Here is a 17,073-nt window from a genome sequence, read left to right on the forward strand (position 1 = left end):
GTGTGGAACAGGTGGTTGAATGTAAGTTTCTCGGGACCATCATTACAAATAACCTGACCTGGAGTGCAAACACCGCTGCTTTAATTAAGAAGGCACAACAACGGTTGTATTTACTAAGGATTCTTAGGAAACAACAACTGGCTGAGAGTCTACTGACTATCTTCTATCGGAGTTCAATTGAGAGTATATTATCCTACTGTCTCTGTGTATGGTTCTCGAGCTGCACAGTGGCAGAGAAAAGGGCAATTCAGAGGGTGATCAAGACGGCCCAAAACATCATTGGCTGCTCACTCCCCTCTTTGGAAGAACTGTATAGGAATAGACGTAAGAGGAAGATACTTAATATATTGAATGACTCCTCTCATCCGGGACATCAGCTCTTTGAACTATTACCATCGAGAAGGAGATTTAGGGTATTAAGAACAAGGACGACCAGATTTAAGAACAGTTTTTATCCAAGTGCAGTTTTGAGTTTGAATGCAGGGTCATAAGATTTTTGTGGAATTAAATGGCTGAGAGTAATGGGGTATTTACATTTTTAAATTGCATAGAGATGATTGTATGGTTGGTTGTGTTTAGTTTAATTTTTTTCTTTTTAGTGGTGTTTGTCCAGTTTTTACTTTGTGGAAGAGCACCTCATTTCGTTGCACCCGCTTGCGAGTGTAATGAGAAATAAATTCTTATGTCTTATGTCTTATGTCTTATTTATATAAATATTGAATTTTTTATAAAAAAAAAGAGCAACTTTTACCCAAAATCAGGCAAAGCAGGCAGGCAGATTGAGTTGCTCACAGAATCACAGATTCATTCAGATCTATCTATCTGCCATTGGCTAGCTCAGTCTGCCCCATAAAATTTGCTTGCAAGCAAACTCATAAAATTAACTCACAACACACCATGTATGTAAATATTGATTTTTTTTTTAATAAAAAAGAGCAACTTTTACCCAAAATCAGGCAAAGCAGGCAGGCAGATTGAGTTGCTCACAGAATCATTCAGTGATCTATCTATCTGCCATCGGCTACCTGAGTCTGTCACATAAAATGTATTTGCTGTGAGTCTGCACTGAATAATAGAACCTTCAGTCCTAAGGGAGGTTTGGCTCTGCTTTTAAAATCAAAGACTAGCTAGAAAGCAACTATTTCCTGCTTCCTAGCTAATCTAAATTTCCTGGCACAGCAGAACAGCTGATGGTTGGAAAAAGGAAAAATAGCAATTTAGCAGGCAAGTTTTCCGGGTAAGGAATAAGTGGGCAGGGAGGGTTCCTGTGGGTCATGTGAGCGGCGCAGCCTTGTGTTCCTGCACAGCCTGGATTAATTGTTTTGGGGGGGTGCTTTGGGGGTGAGATTTCTCTGTGGCCCACCAAAATTTTCTTGTGGCCCACCAGTGGGCCATGGCCCACCAATTGGCGACCGCTGTTATAGAGAAGTTCATTCCCATATTTGACAAGTAAGTTCTCAGAATGTACTTGAAAGTGATCTGTCCTGGTTATTTTATGCATATTATCTTTCTTAAATTTTAAATATTTTTCCCACAAACTTCCCCAACCTGGGCATCCCTCCAAATATGTGGAATTCCAATACCACCATTCTCCAACCAAAACAGCCATCTGAGGAGTTGAATATCTTTGAGGAGCACTGTCTGGGGGAAAGTTACTGTACCAAATCCATCTTTACCTGTGACTCCTTCAGACCCAGATTGATGGCCAATTTTTTTCTTTCTGTTTTGCTGATATATTTCTGTTTCTGAAACATTTTCTCCAAAGATTTTCGTTGTTCTTCTGAAAAGACAGCCCTTCTTAAGATACCTCTCTGGGATTTAGGGTCATGGCTTAGATGAGACAGAGCACTTTCCTGTCCTAAAACATAATAAAGATTGTAAATATTATCTCAGTCAATTGTTGTTATTGTTGTTGCATGTTATAGCACTACTAAGTTCCTGTAGGAGATGACCAGGCTGAGCCTAATGTTGGGATCAAATGTATCATCAGTTTAGAGTTTCTACACTCCCACAAGAGTCCCAAGTTCAGGCTTCCTTGAATTCCATTAGATTTTGTATAGATGTTAAACAGGAGGTGTCAAGCCCTGTGGCACCCCATATGAAAGGCTTTTGCAAATCTTGTTCCCCTTTCCAGCTAACACTGATTGGAACTGATCACAGAGAAAGGAGGAGTACCATTGCTAGACCATGCATGCCCCCCCCCCACTCCTAGTATGCATAATGAATGCATACCACAATGGATGGTATTGATAACAGTTGAGAGATATACGACATAGTTGCCTGTCTCCATTCCACTTGAAGTCAGCAATAAGCACAGTCAATGTTGTCTTGGTATTATGTCCCTGTCTGAAACATGGTGAAAGGGGGCTAAGTAGTCCATTTGCCCCAGGGACTTCTGAAGCTGCAATTCAACTATCTTCTCAACAACTACTGTAAGAAGAAAATGTTGAAGGTTCAATGAACATGTCCAAGAGTTTTAAATCCAATGATAGTCTCTTGAGGTGGAGGCATACCTTAACAGGGTCTTTTTTAATGTGGATGAAACCACCCCTTATCTCAAAGAGGGTCATCCTACCACATCGACTCAACTATATATCATTTTGTGGTGGATTTCAGTAGCCAGGAAGGCCATGGTTCTAATAAACAATGGCCCTGTTTATAGTCCAAAGGTCCTATATAAATCCTTGCATATTAATGATCCAGACCCTCTACCCAGACCCATAAGTGTGATGACCCAGTGTGGGATACAAAACAAACACAGTCACAGAAAACAGGTGAAGCCCCTTTTATTTCTTCACTTTGCTTCCAAGCTCCAAATATCTTTGATGGAAGACAAAAAAACTCCCACACAGTTACAAGAAGAAGGAAAAAAGCAACACAAACCAGGCAAGATAAGGGCTGGAAGATGTCCACAGATAACACTGGAAAGGACGCCAAACTCAGAGAGGAACTATAAACTAGAAATATTTACACACTTTGTTTCCAGCATTTGCCAGTACGCAGGTCCTAACTCTTATTCAGTTGTTACACCTGCAGCCCATGAAGAGGATAAAGGCCATCTCCTCCTGAGGAGACCACATCTCTCCCTTATCCTCTCCTCCCTGCGTGCCCTAGGATGGATAGGGGATGGGCCTGGGTCCTCCTCTGACTGCCCAGCTGGCCTCTGCACTTCCCCAGCCTCTTCCACAACCTCCGGAGCCACACTTCCACTCCCTGTCGGCTGTTCCTCCTCTCCCTCAGAGTCAGTCTCCACCAGGGGCATAACAATAAGTATGATGATCAGTTTTCTATAGCTTCCCAGTCTGCTAGGGGATAGGGAAGAAACTTACTAACTAAATAATAGAGTGTATAATTACAAATTAGGACCATGGGTCACGATAGCAACCTAATAAAATATCTGTGATCTTCTAGAGGATTGGGTATACCTTGATGTATTTTTATACAGGTTTTTTATGTATATTTATCAGTTCAAATTCAAAAAGTGCTTTATAAATTATAGCAGGAAAGCAGTAGTAGAGCTAGACCAATGAGCATTGCATTGCAAGTCAGAAAACAAATATTCTCTTCTGCTTCTCTGGCAAATGACCATCCAGCAAATATGAGCCATTGTACTGTAGTAGGAAGAAGTTAATCAGGACAAATGAACTGCAGCCACTTGCAACCTCATCCTGCTGAACTCCACACTGGGAGGGTATAATACCTTGTTAACACAGACACAAATTTGGTAGTAAATACTTTCAGAAAAAGCTTTTTCTTAGTATTAGAATACAGTATGGTGATAAATGTCTTCTTAAATCTATGGTCCAAACTTCATTTGCTCTTTGTGGCCAAGACCACCTTGAAGGAGCAAGGAAAGAATTTTGTTATGGTTTCCATTTTTCCAGCGCAATTCAATACACTCCAGTAAAATGGATAATTAATAGGTCACTTCCAAATAATTGGCTCAGTGTAAAAAATTGCAGTTGATAATTGGCTCAGTGTATTCAGAAAGTCCCTGTATGCAGTCAGCTCACTAAATCCTTTTTCAGGTAGACAGCGTTATATGGGAAGATGAGCTAGAATGAGTCTATAAAAGTCACTTTCATTCACTGCTTGGTTTTTTTTGTCAAGGGCTTTAAATGGCATCAAGAAATCTTTGTGGAATGTGAGACAGGAGAAAAGATTGGCACACAGAGCACCCCTTTATGAGTACACAAAAAAGCAACTGACCCTCAGCCAAGCCTTTTCAGCTTAAGATGGTTTCTAAAGTACATTGGCATAGTGAAAAATGGTGGTGAGGTCGAGTCAAGTGAACGTGGTGATTGGTCATGGCACTACTGCCCATTGTAAGGTAGCTGGGCCTATATGAAATGCTCTGTGGGAAAGTGTCAGCCACCTCAAGAGAGGTACAAAACTTGCAGCTTATTAAACTGCCAGTATTTGCTGCCTCACTTGTCAAGAATTATTCCACTTGGCAAATCACATTCTGAAACATTTCTAGAAAAATGGACTTCACTTCCCTAAATACATATAGATTCTGACTATGGGTTGAGCTTTATCCAGACTTTATATCATTAATTTTTTTCAGAGAACATTTAATTTAATCATTATAATTCTCAATTCAGCTTCTTCCATTTTGTTTCCTGTTTTTGGTTTCTGTCAACACAATAACCTCTGTATTTCTAATAATTTGATCTTAAACCTATACCATTAAAAGGAAACATACCAAAATAAATCTTACCAACTTAAATATAAGAAAATACACTGAGGATGGGATTATTTATTACTTTCAAATTGTAGTATTGAGTTTAGGGCAAAATATTATATACCTGCATGGAAATGATATTAATTTGCATCAGAATAGATGTGGGCAGTTAAATATTCAAATTCTTTGGTATAAGTCTACTTTGCATCAACCTATATGTTCCAGTACATATAATGAGTTGTTGTATAGTGTTGACCTAATAAAATTGAAGTTTCATTTTTTTAATGTTGTGGTGCATGTGAAATGCACAAAAGGTGGTCAGAGTTTAGGTTATGCTATCATAGTCAATATCTTGAATTTTTTGAATTATACCCTCTGAATGCACTTAAATTATACCCCCTTAGTCTTGAAATATCACGGTCTTTGTAAACCTATTTTCACTAAGGAAGGCACTTAATATTTCATAGAGGCCTACCTTAAAATGGGTAGAACCACCCTGCAAATTAGGTAGGGCTACAGCACATTAGATTTTTCCCATTTTTTTCTCCCAGGGGTTTATCATGCCAGCTCTGTTAATATTCGTCTGAGAAATTTTTAAACAAAACCAAACCCATAATTGAATATATTTCCTCACTAAAGACAAGCTATTTGTAGTTTATGCCCAATTCTGCATTTTAAATGCATTACAGAATGACATGTTTTATCCATTTCCTGGTGGGATCAGGGGTGGTATGCTACCGGTTCGGACCAGTTCAGCCAAACCGGTAGTAAAAAAAAGCTGAGGATCAGCTGACAGGAGGAAAATAAATCCTCCGGCAATCAGCTGAGTGGAAAATGAAGAGAAAAGCACAGGATTGGCCCTCCCACCTGCCCCTGCGCTTTTCTCTTCTTTATCCTCTCAGCTGATTGGTGCTACAGGTCTCAGCTGGTGTGAGGAAAGCTGCATGCCGGTGTTAGGCAAAGCACCCCACCAAGCCACGCCCACCAAACCTATGGTGAAACACTGGGTGGGATGATAGGATTCAGTAAAAAAGAAAAAGAGAGAGAGAGAGAGATTGTAAATTTAGACAAATACAAAATCAGAGGAAAGTTCTTACTGGCAGATAAATCTAGGAGGGACAATTAAGGCTTTTTGTTACAAGATACATATTTCTTATATTATTCTTAAGTATTTCTAGTTGGAAAACTGCTGGTGAAAGAAACATGTCACAAGACATAGGAGGAGCTGAAGAAAAGAAAACTCATCTTCCTCTACATCATTATCTTTTTTTAAGGTATAATCATCTAAGAAAAATGTAACTATCGATTTTAAATTAATATATCATAATTTCAATTATTCAGTTTTAGCTATGAGTCATATTTTTTACACCTCTAAATATTCATATCTAAAAAATAAAAGCACAAATTAGCAAATTTAAATATTTAAACACATATTAACTGAGATTTTATTATTTATTCATTTAACATATTTACATAGTTATGCATCTCATAAAAACATGAAATATGTACATATGTAGAATGCTTCCAATAAAAATGTGTTTTTGGTATTTATTTGCACATTTGTTTATTTTATAGAACTTTCTTCCTGCATTACTATAGTAAAGCCAATTCCAAAATTTTGACACTAAACAAACGTAGACAAGGAGTCATTTCAAAAAGAAAATCTCAGCAGTATTATTTTTCTACTTTTTTAAAAAAAAGTACTAACACTTTGTTTTGCTTTTTACATTCCCCTTTGCAAATCCCCATTAACTTAAATATTTAAAACAAATTGTAGTAGTTTTTGCAGCAGGGCCCCAAATAGAAGCTTTGCTCCTTTCCTTCAATAGTGTTTGAAACCTCACATAATCACTCAGGTTACTGAAGTCTGATAAATCTTTGCAAATGTCCTGAATGGATTGACTCTTTGCTATTGCATCCCCAATTAGGTTTTTTTAAAACCTCAGAACACATTAAACCCTGCTGCTTTGGTTTGTAGAGTAAGTCAAGCATTACTGATTAAGAATAAAAACTTACTTGGAAAAAACATGGGGGATGTAGGGAGTTGACAGGACCCACCGCAGCATGTCAAGCAGACTGGGGAGGCACTTAAGAAGAAGTACTTTGGGAGAGCTGCAAAGACAAAGTTGAGTCCATTGAATGAAGAGCTAATAATAATACCTTTTATGCTACATGCTAATCTATTATACACAATTTGTATTTTGGCTTTGTTTTCTCTATGACAGTGAATTCTATCCCAAAAAACTATTGATGGTCCAATATTTTTCTCTGGCTAAATATAAACATGGAAAACGTGCCAGAGCCTTTTTCAAAAATTTAATCAAAATCTCTTTCACCTCAAATATGTAGTACTAGAATCTAAGTAACCTTCTCACAATATACTTTTCATGGCTTTTACTTTGTTGTTTTGTGAATTATTCATCCTTTTTAGCAAATACTTTTGGGAGATGGTATTGTTTTAGCACCAATCAGAAATGGTTTCACAGAATAGGTAATATAAGCAGTGATGGAGCACTGGGGTCAATATAAATGGATTTAACCCTAGCTATTTCATCTTGTTTTGTGGCTCTTACCTGATGCAGTGAAGACTCAGCCATTTGGTTCTTTCAGTATCCATCAGGTACATTTGAAAGTTAATAATTTGCAGGAATATTTCCTTTGTATTAACCCAAAACATAGATGTCTAAAAATAAGGGGTTTGTTTAAACAAAGAGAATGTTTCACACGTTATTAGTGTTGTGTGACTTGTCATATTGATCAAAAGATACTTTCCCTGGTATGGCATACTTTTTTGGAAATTTCCCGTGTTTTCACAATGATCTCTTGAATACATAGGGCTTGCTGAAAATAAATTTAAGTAGGTTTCCAATTTGACTCCTGGGCACCAATCCATAAATCTCATTAATGGATTGTTTTGTTTTTTAATTGCTTGTTTAGGATCAGGACACCAATTAATTTAAATTATATATACAAAACAGCCCACCCTTATTCTTTTTTGCTATCTCACTTTCAAATACTGCCATCCCCTGCTATATGGCTGCCCTTTCAAAGATACGTGCTTGGAAGATACTTTGGAAGTAAAATAGTTAAAAATATCAGACTCTGCAGTGAAGCAGCTGGTCTATCATTAGACAAAAGAAATAAAAAATATATTATTGAGAAATGGACTATGTTATCTGCATTCTGGAATGACACACTGCAGGAGAAAGGTCAAACTTAGATTGTAGAAAAGAAATTAAAGTAAAATGACAAATTACTTATAGCCTGTATTAAGTAAACTGAATAAGAATAGAGGCACAGGTGGGATTCAGCCACTTCTCACCTGTTCGCCCAAATTGTTAGTTAATTGCTTATGCAGTTCGAAGAACCAGCTAAAAGTAAAGTACAAGAGAGCTGTTTTTCTCTCTCTCCCCCTCCCTTCAGTTAATAGATCCGGGCAGACAGCAAAGAACCACTTAACCAATGCAGCTGGAATGCAGCCATACATGCTGAATTAAGTCAATAAACAACAGAAACGGATAGGATTAGGGCACCCATCAATCATCCATCTAGGGATGGGATTAACCTCTTTCCTTCAGGAAAAAGGACAAGATTACAAACATTTTCATTATAAAGAGTATTAAGTAACACTTCTGTGATCAGCTGATACACCCTGGAGTTCCCCAAGACGAGTGGTGATATTCTACTGGTTCGACCTGGTTCAGGCGAACTGGTAGTAAAAAATGCTATCACTCGGCCAAACCAGTAGTAAAAAAAAAATGCTATCGGTTCAGCTGAACCAGTATTTCTTTTTCCCCCCTGATGATCAGCTGTTTTCCGATGATCAGCTGTGCTGCATGATTTAGATTAGCAAGAAAGCAGGAAATCATGGGATTTCTTGCTTTCTAGCTAATCTAAATTGCGCGGCACAGCTGATCCCCTCCCTCGCTGTTGTACTGCTTTGCCCAGGAGGCTTCCCTGAGGCCCAATCAGGGGTGGTGTTCAGGGGGTTGGGGGGTTCAGGAGAAGCTCTAGGGAAAATATTGACTAGCCCTGCCCACCCTCCCTGCTCTTACCTCTCACCTCAATCCCTATCGGTTCTCCAAACTGGGCCTCAGCTGAGCTAAAAACCAGCACAGAGGGAGTCTCTGCGTGCTCAGTGCTGGATTTCAAAAGCCAAGAAGCTCAGCTCAGTGCTATAAGGAGAGAAGTGGCTTGAGAGCAGAGCTGAACAGCTGGAATGTTGCCTTCCTTCCCAGACTCGAAGACTGAAGCTTCTATTTTTCAGTGCAGACTCAGGTAACAGATTGCAGAAAGGTAGATTTGTGACTCTGTGATTCTGTGAGCAACTCAATCTTCCTGCCTGCTTTGCCTGATTTTGGGTAAAAGTTGCTCTTTTTTAATAAAAAAAATTCAATATTTACATAGATAGTAAATTGTGAGTTAATTTTGTGAGTTTGCTTGCTAGCAAATTTTATGTTATGAGTTTGTTTGCAAGTAAATTATATGTGACAGACCCAGGCAGCAGATTGCAGAAAGGTAGATTTGTGACTCTGATTCTGCGAGCAACTCAATCTGCTTGCCTGCTTTGCCTCATTTTGAGTAAAAGTTGTTCTTTTTATATATATAAAAAATCAATATTTACATACATGGTGTGTTGTGAATTAATTTTGTGAGTTTGCTTGCTAGCAAATTTTATGTTATGAGTTTGCTTGCAAGCAAATTTTATGTGACATTATGCTTTTATATTTTAAAATTTATGGCAGACGTACATTCTGTGATCGTTTTCATACCTTGATGGTATTGTGTAATTTTGTGAGTTTGCTTTTCTTGCAAGCAAATTTTATAATGTTGCTTTTATATTTTGGAATAAGTGAGTTTTTGTGTGGGTGTTTGTCCCCAATACCCATTTTGTTGGACAGTGGACCCGATCCCCCCCTCTCTTAAAAATTTACACCAGTGGGATTCTTTAATGAAGGAAGGCAAAAAGCTGGTGTGCCACAGCTGAGTCTTGGGTTGCAAGCAGATTGCAAGTGTGAATCTGAGCCTTAATTAGTAATTCCCCTTTGAATCTCCTACAGATTGATGGGTTTATTTGTGTGCCTCTAGTTAAAGTGATTGCCCTGGATCCTGTCATGCCCCTGGTGGAGACTGACTCTGAGGGAGAGGAGGAACAGCCAACAGGGAGTGGAAGGGTGGCTCCAGATGTTGTGGAGGAGCCTGGGGAAGGGCAGAGGCCAGCTGAGCAGGCAGAGGAGGACCCAGGCCCATCCACTATCCATCCTAGGGCACGCAGGGAGGAGATGATAAGGGAAAGACGTGGTCTACTCGGGAAGAGAGGGTCTTGATCCTCTTCATGGGATGCTGGTGTGAGAACTGCATAAGAGTTTGGACTTGCGTGCTAGCAAACACTGGAAACAAAGAGTGTTTTATTCCTGAATGAGGTTTATCTTGGTTGGTGTTCTTCCAACGGACTAATACCTGGTTATCTTCTTGAAGTTTGTAGTTAATTATCCTGGTCTGTCATGGAACTTTCTGCAGTGCAGTTTGTTTTTGGTTTTTTATTACTTCGTTATCTGCTCTTTGAATTTGGACTGTATTTCTTTCGTTTGGAATGTTATTTTGGAAAGAGTTTAATATTCAACTGTGAACAATTGAACAGTGAAGCCAAGTTGAAGGCATTAAAGAACATTTATTTACGTTTTGGTTTTTGTTACATTTGTGGTACACTCCGGGTCATCACAAATCCTGTTTTCCTGCCTTAATGGGTTAATGGAGTTATTTTTAGCCTGAATCATCCTATCTTAACGGCTCCACTTAATTGTTTCTATTGTCAGCTCTGTCTGCTTTGAGTTTTCTCTTTCAGCTGGTGATTCTTGGTTTTCCTTAAAGGGAAGGGCTGGTTTGAGTTTCTTGACACTGTTTTCTTTTTTTAATAAAAGTTTTATCTGCCTCCGTCTGCTGCTGGTGCCGCCACCCAAAGACAAGCCTCCAGCAACTGGCTACTCACTCAGCCCACCGTCTCTAGCTTTCCCATGGCCTGGTAGTGTGTCAGGATTGTGTGCCTCCTCTGCCTGTGCCTCTGCCTTCATCTGCTGTTTGGACAGGTAATCAACTCATCTGTGCAGGCTGCACAACCCCAGAATGTACCGACCAAGGGACGAGGGGGCTGAAGTTGGTGTCGGACACTATCAGCCCCTGCGCACTCACTGCCTCATCCTGATATCATGTTTCTCCCAAAATAAGCCCTAACGCCTATTTTGGAGCCCCCCAAAATATAAGACCGTGGGGAAACACAATAGATTGCTGAAGATGAAAGAGTCATTGTTTGATGAATCCTGGTGGGAAAAAAAGGTTAGGTGATTTGTTCCTCCTGCAGGCCCTTTTGAATAGGTTCAGATTGGAGTCAATAAGGCATGTTTCAAATGTGAGATACAAGAAGGCCGACAGTAGCCTTCCACTGATTAAAAACTAAAAGAAAGGTTATAAGTAAGAGGTGCTGGTGTCAGCCCTCACAGGCTGTAGGGCCTTACAAATAAAATTCTAGCACACTGTGCCATTTCTGTGAATCTGAAAATACACTGCTTGCTAATAGGGTAGAATCCTCTATGTTTAGTAAAGCAGAAATATTTACCATTTACCAGATTGAGAGTCTGATTCTGTCCCAGGTTAATTCTTATCCTGAGCATTTCAGCCATCCTGTTGAGGTGCTTATGATCAGTGCTGTTGAAATGAGAGATCCATGTAATGCCTGTGTTAATAGATGAAGCTGAGCTTCTGATCACCCAAAGAGGACATTGGGTATTCCACCTCTCTCTAACTGACACTGACTCTCCCATTGGGTTCCCACCTGAATAGAGCCTTTCTAAGGCACCACTCACCCATCTGGAACTAAATCTATGGAAATCACAGAAACTGGTTTCAGAAAAGTTATCGCTAGAGTTGCTCTATAAATCTGGGTTCACATCCTATATTAAGCAATGATTTGTTCATTAAACAAGTTGCACCCGGGTTGTGTTTACACAATCTACTAAGCCATAATATCTGTCTGGAGTCCCACACACACGGCAGCAGCCGCGTCCATAGGACATGCTAACCCAGAACCAATCCAGGATGACTGACGTCGATGTATGAGCCCCGTTATTGTGTTGACAGAAAGATCTTGCTAGGAGAGCTTAGCGTTTGCGTAGGACTGAAAGCGAGATCCCAGCCCCAGAATTTTTTTTCCATCGTGGACAGCTCGCGGGAGGTAGTCGCTCACCTGGGGCTGTTGCGGGGATTGCGCCTCCTGTGTCCTCCGTAGCCGCGCCGTCCGCTGCTGAAGCTTTCAACGCTTGGAAAGGCCAGGCGCAGACAGGGAAGGCGCCTTCTCCGGCAACGCGCATTGGTTCCCGCAACTTGAGCGGGATCGGAGCGGCGGGCAGACGCGGCGAGAGGCGTGACGGGCCTTCGCCGGCTCTCAGCAGGTTCTCAATCAGAAAACTTTTACCCAGATTGCCAAAACCCGGGGCCCCGGGCAAGCCGAGCAGAGCCGCGGAACTTTCGGAGTGCCAAGCGAGGGCGCTCGGAAGCATGGCCGAGAGGAGGGAAGGCTAACTGCAGTCCCGGCTTCGAAGCGTTGGGCTGCCCTTACGCGGAGAGGGGGTTCGCCTACTCTGGCTGCCGCTTCCTTCCTCCGCGGCCTTTCGCAGGCGATCATGAGGCGGCAGCTTCGGGAATTTGCCGGGCGATTCTCCGCGGTTTGCCCGCAGCTTCTCTGGAGAGTCGGGAAGTGGGTGGAAGGTGTGTCCGACCTCATTAATTTCTGTCAATGATCCTTAAGGCAGAATCGTCGTGACCGACAATGAAAAGCGCTGCTGAGGGTGTTGAGGAGCGGGGCGGGGGCTCCGTCCGTCATTGGATGGGCATCGGCCTTCCTAAATACCATTGGATCCCGGGCACCTAGTGCTGAAGGGGCTCCCGAGCTCCCATCTGATTCTCCGCCAAGGCGCTGCCGGACCTGCCGAAATCAGAGCCAAAGGTCGGGGGTCCCCAAATCCTCAGCCGCACATTCCTTGTGTCGGCAAGCAGTTCCTTCCCCAAAATTCACCAACTTTTATTCTGCGAAAAGTGGGAGTTTTGGGGGGGGGAGGGGAGTCGAAGCCCTTCGGAAATAGAAGGAAACTGTCCAAAGGACCTGCGCATTGCCTGAATTTCAACACCAGCCTTTCTGGCCGAAGTTTCCCTTGGCCACAGGACTCTAGGATGGATGGCTCTTCTGGCTTTGCCGATATGCGTTGCATGGGGCGTCTTATAAACATTGATAAATACATCAATTTACACACTAATTTATAATTCTGATGAAGAAACGTTCGTTCTGCAATTTTTCTTATGGCTGCATAACTCTGGCTTAGAACAGTGCAGGAATCCAGACAATGGCTACAGGGTAAAGCACCGGAATCTTGTTTTCCTTAACAGATAGGAAAAAACATCAACGATGCTTTCTCACCACCCAAGAACCCCATAACATTCTGTTTTCAGAATGATTCCCAGAAATCTCAGTGTTACTTCATTGACCTAGAAATGTTGATCCTTAGTTGAAGATAAAGTTAAATTCTGGAGGTCTCTAAGCATCTGAGCATGGCATGACATGGGTGCACTAATCCGTATATAGAACCTGCACCAACAAACACTGTTACCATGATCTTAGTGAGGAATTCTGGGAGTTCAGGTCCATATATCTTAAAGTTGCCAAAGTTGAGAAACACTAGTATAATGGACTAAATTGGATCAAGCCATGACTGTAATAGAGTGCTTGACTAAGAGGATGGGATCCAGATTCTGGTCTATGGAAGCTCACTGAGTTGACTTTGAACAAGATATATTTTCTTAGCCCAACTTGTTCCAGGAACAACTATGAGGATGAAATACTAATTACCTCAACTTCCACTTCTGAATGAATAACAGGATCTAAGCCAGATAAATAAATATGAGGCCAAACTGCATATTTCCTTTTACATTGCTTCTTTAAAACGCTTTTAAATTTTAAACCAGGGAAGCTGGGCATATGTATGATTATAGATGTTCATTTAATTATTTTTGTTTATTTTTGAAATACAGGTAGCCCTCAACTTACAACACTTCATTTAGTGATTTTATATTATTTAGTGTATGGCAAATGTATGGACTTATTATAGTTCAAATGTTAATGTCCAGTCCACCCAGCCATTCAAGGACAGGGTGGTCTATGTTGAAAAAATCAGACATTGGCAAAATAGAACTTCAGATAGTAAAGAAAGTTAAATATCTAGATATCTATTTAACAGCAAGATGTGCAACAATTAAAGATGATAATTATATAAAATTAATGCAACAAATCAAGCTGGACTTGGAGAAATGGAAGAATCTACAACTATCAATGATAGGGAGAATAGCCACTATAAAAATGAATATATTACTGAAGCTACTTTTTCTATTCCAAACGATACCGATAAAAGTAGAGAAAAAATATTTTGAAGAATTAAATAGAACAATCTTGAAGTATATACGGCAAGGGAAAAATGCAAGAATAAAATTGAAAATGTTACAAGAATCTAAAAACAATGGGGGCTTTGGGCTACTAGATTGGAAGCTATATTGTCAGGCATCTGTACTTACATGGGTAAAAGAATGGATAAATTTGAAACATAGATTATTATTATTGGAGGGACATGATCTTCAATTAGGATGGCATGCTTTCTTATGGTATGGAAGGAGTATGATACATAGATATTTTCAAAGAAATTATATGAGGAATGCTTTACTTTTGGTATGGGAAAAAAATAAAGTACAAAATTATATGAAAATACCAGTCTGGCTTTCTACAAGCTTGATTCTGCTCTATTAATCCCTTTGTTTTCTTCAATTGCCTTTTTCACAAGCTTCACATTAAACTGAAGTATTTCTTCTTGGATACATTTTCTTATGGTCTTGCCAAGTTCAACATGCTCCAGTTTATAAGTGAAACTTCTTGTAGTTTTTATTGTCTATCATTTTTTTCATTAAATCAATAATTTCATCAGATATTTTTGAATGTACAAAATGTTTTTCTGGTGGTGCTAAATTATTAGCAGATTCATTGATGTTTTTGACTATTTGTTCATTTTGATCTGTAATGTTAATCTCTTCCAAATCTTGCAATATAGCAAAGCGATTTGATAGATTAATCTCAAAATCGCTGTTCTTCTCTAACACCTTATCATTCTTTATTTTTGTTTTTTGTGGCGTGTCTATCATTTTCATACACTCTTTTTGACTCTATCTTCACTTTAACTCATACCTTTCTAAGGTCACTTCCAACGTTAAAATGATTGATTACAGTGCAATTGCAGAATATGGTTTATCACTTGACATGATGTAGTCAATTTCATTTGTATATCCATATCTTCTGCTAGCTTTTTTCTTGCAAAATGCATTCATGATATCAAGTTCCTCCCCTTTAGCAAAATCTATTAGCCTATCACCTCTATTACCTTGTTCACCACTTCCATTCACTTTTTATCACTTTTTATCCAGGTATTGTTCTTCCTATTCTTGCATTTAAAGTCAATCATTAGTATTTTGTATTGCCATTTTTCTTTGTCTTGAAGGCAGGCCACATCATTGTAAAACTCTTTGACATCATCATCACTATATCTTATTGTTGGTGCATAAGTTTGGATGATTTGAAACTTATATTGTTTGTTCAATTGAATGATGAATTGGAGTACTCTGTGTAATATACTTTCAAATTTTATTACAGAGTGTTTCAGCTTTTGGTTGATGAGAAAACCAACATTGCCACATCGTCCATCTTCGGTGCCTCTACTGTAGAGTAGCCCAGTCCTATCAAGTTCAACAAAAAGTTTCACCTTTTTGTAATGTTTCACATAATCCAATGATAATAATCATAATCAGTAATACATATTACTGAGTTCAATCAGAAGTTCTTCTAATTGAGCATCTATTTTCATTTTTTGAATGTCCAAGTCCAAAGGCAGCCTGATTTAACTTGGTGATTCTTAACACCCTCTGCCTTCAGGTATTCCCACTGCTGTGGGAAGTTGCCCTAAGCCTAGGGTCTTGGGAATGAGGGCCATTTTTAAGCTTGTATCGGTATGTGGAAAGAATAGACCATAATCTGCCATGCACTGAAACAAAAGAAGAAAACAGAAAGTTACTCCGAGCAGTTCTCACAAAACTCCAAAACCCCAAACTATATGCAAAACTTTCTAAATGTGAGTTCCATCAAGCAAAAATTGACTACCTGGGATATAGAATATCCCATGAGGGAATAGAGATGGACCCACAAAAAGTAAAAGCTGTCATCGATTGGGAGCTGCCCCATATTTGCAAACAACTGCAAAGTTTCCTGGGGTTTGCAAACTTTTACCATCAGTTCATTCCAGCTTTTGCGAATATCACCCTCCCCATCACAAGCTTGTTTAAAAATGAAAGGGGGGAGAAGCTGAAGCCAAGGCAACCCCTTACCTGGACGATGGAATGCCAAGTGGCATTAAAAAAACTTAAACAACTATTCTCAGCAGAACCAATCCTGAAACACCCAGACCTTGAACAACCAAGCACATGCTAGTGGTGTAGCAGTTGGAGCAGTTCTACTCCAAAAGAATGAACGTGGACAGTTGCAACCATGTGTTTATACTTCCAAGAAACTGACAGGAACTGAGCAAAGATGGGCCATATGGAAGAAAGAGGCATATGCTGTGCGATGGGCACTCCTCACATGGAGAAACTTCCTGGAAGGGAACAAAATCCCCTTCGGAGTCTGGACTGATCATAAAAATCTAGAAGCCCTGAAAACTCCACGGAAACTCTCACCAAAGCAAGTATGGTGGGCCCAATATTTTAATTTTTTTAATTTCACTCTCAAATATCTCCCAGGGGAGGGGGGAATTTCTTGGCAGATGTCCTGTCCGAGAAACCCCAATACAACAGCAAAAAGATTGAAGTTGTAAAACCTAGGATCCAACCAATCCAACTTGCAGCCAAAGAAATCACCCGAGCACAAGGGAAGAAAGAACCACTGACTGACAATGCAGTGACTTCCAAATTTAAGGAGGCACAACTTAAGAATGACTGGCTCCAGGCTAACAAAAACATTTGCTTACTCAAAGACAGTCTAGCCTGGGTCGAAAACAAACTTTACATCCCTGCCAGCCAGAGAATGGACCTCATGAAATGATGCCATGACTCAAAAATAGCTGGACACTTTGGATTTGTAAAAACCTTGCACCTCATCAAAAGACAATTCTGGTGGCCATCTCTCAAAAAAGATATTGAAAACTATGTTACTAGTTGCCCCATCTGCGCTGCTGCAAAAAGAAGACAAGGCAAATCCCCTGAACTTTTACAAACAGTGGCAGAACCTTCAGCACCCTGGAGAGAGATCTCTA

The 17,073-nt window shown here is 40.0% G+C and overlaps 1 protein-coding gene across 1 annotated transcript in view; it reads right to left on the reverse strand.

The window, feature by feature from the left end:
- Positions 1-14,485, reverse strand: part of DBX2 (developing brain homeobox 2) — an 18,970-nt gene extending 4,485 nt beyond the window's left edge. The window contains exons 1-3 of the mRNA XM_026667642.2: positions 11,925-14,485; positions 6,701-6,796; positions 1,677-1,858 (exon numbers count right to left, since the gene is read on the reverse strand). Coding sequence (XP_026523427.2) covers positions 1,677-1,858; positions 6,701-6,796; positions 11,925-12,237 — 591 coding nt within the window. The 5' untranslated portion in view covers positions 12,238-14,485. The remainder of the gene's footprint in view (positions 1-1,676; positions 1,859-6,700; positions 6,797-11,924) is intronic.
- Between the last annotated feature and the right edge of the window lie 2,588 nt (positions 14,486-17,073).

This window comes from Notechis scutatus, chromosome 6, assembly GCF_049901735.1.
Source record: "Notechis scutatus isolate UNSWTSFEM ecotype Mainland chromosome 6, rNotScu1.2, whole genome shotgun sequence".
Taxonomy (NCBI): domain Eukaryota; kingdom Metazoa; phylum Chordata; class Lepidosauria; order Squamata; family Elapidae; genus Notechis; species Notechis scutatus.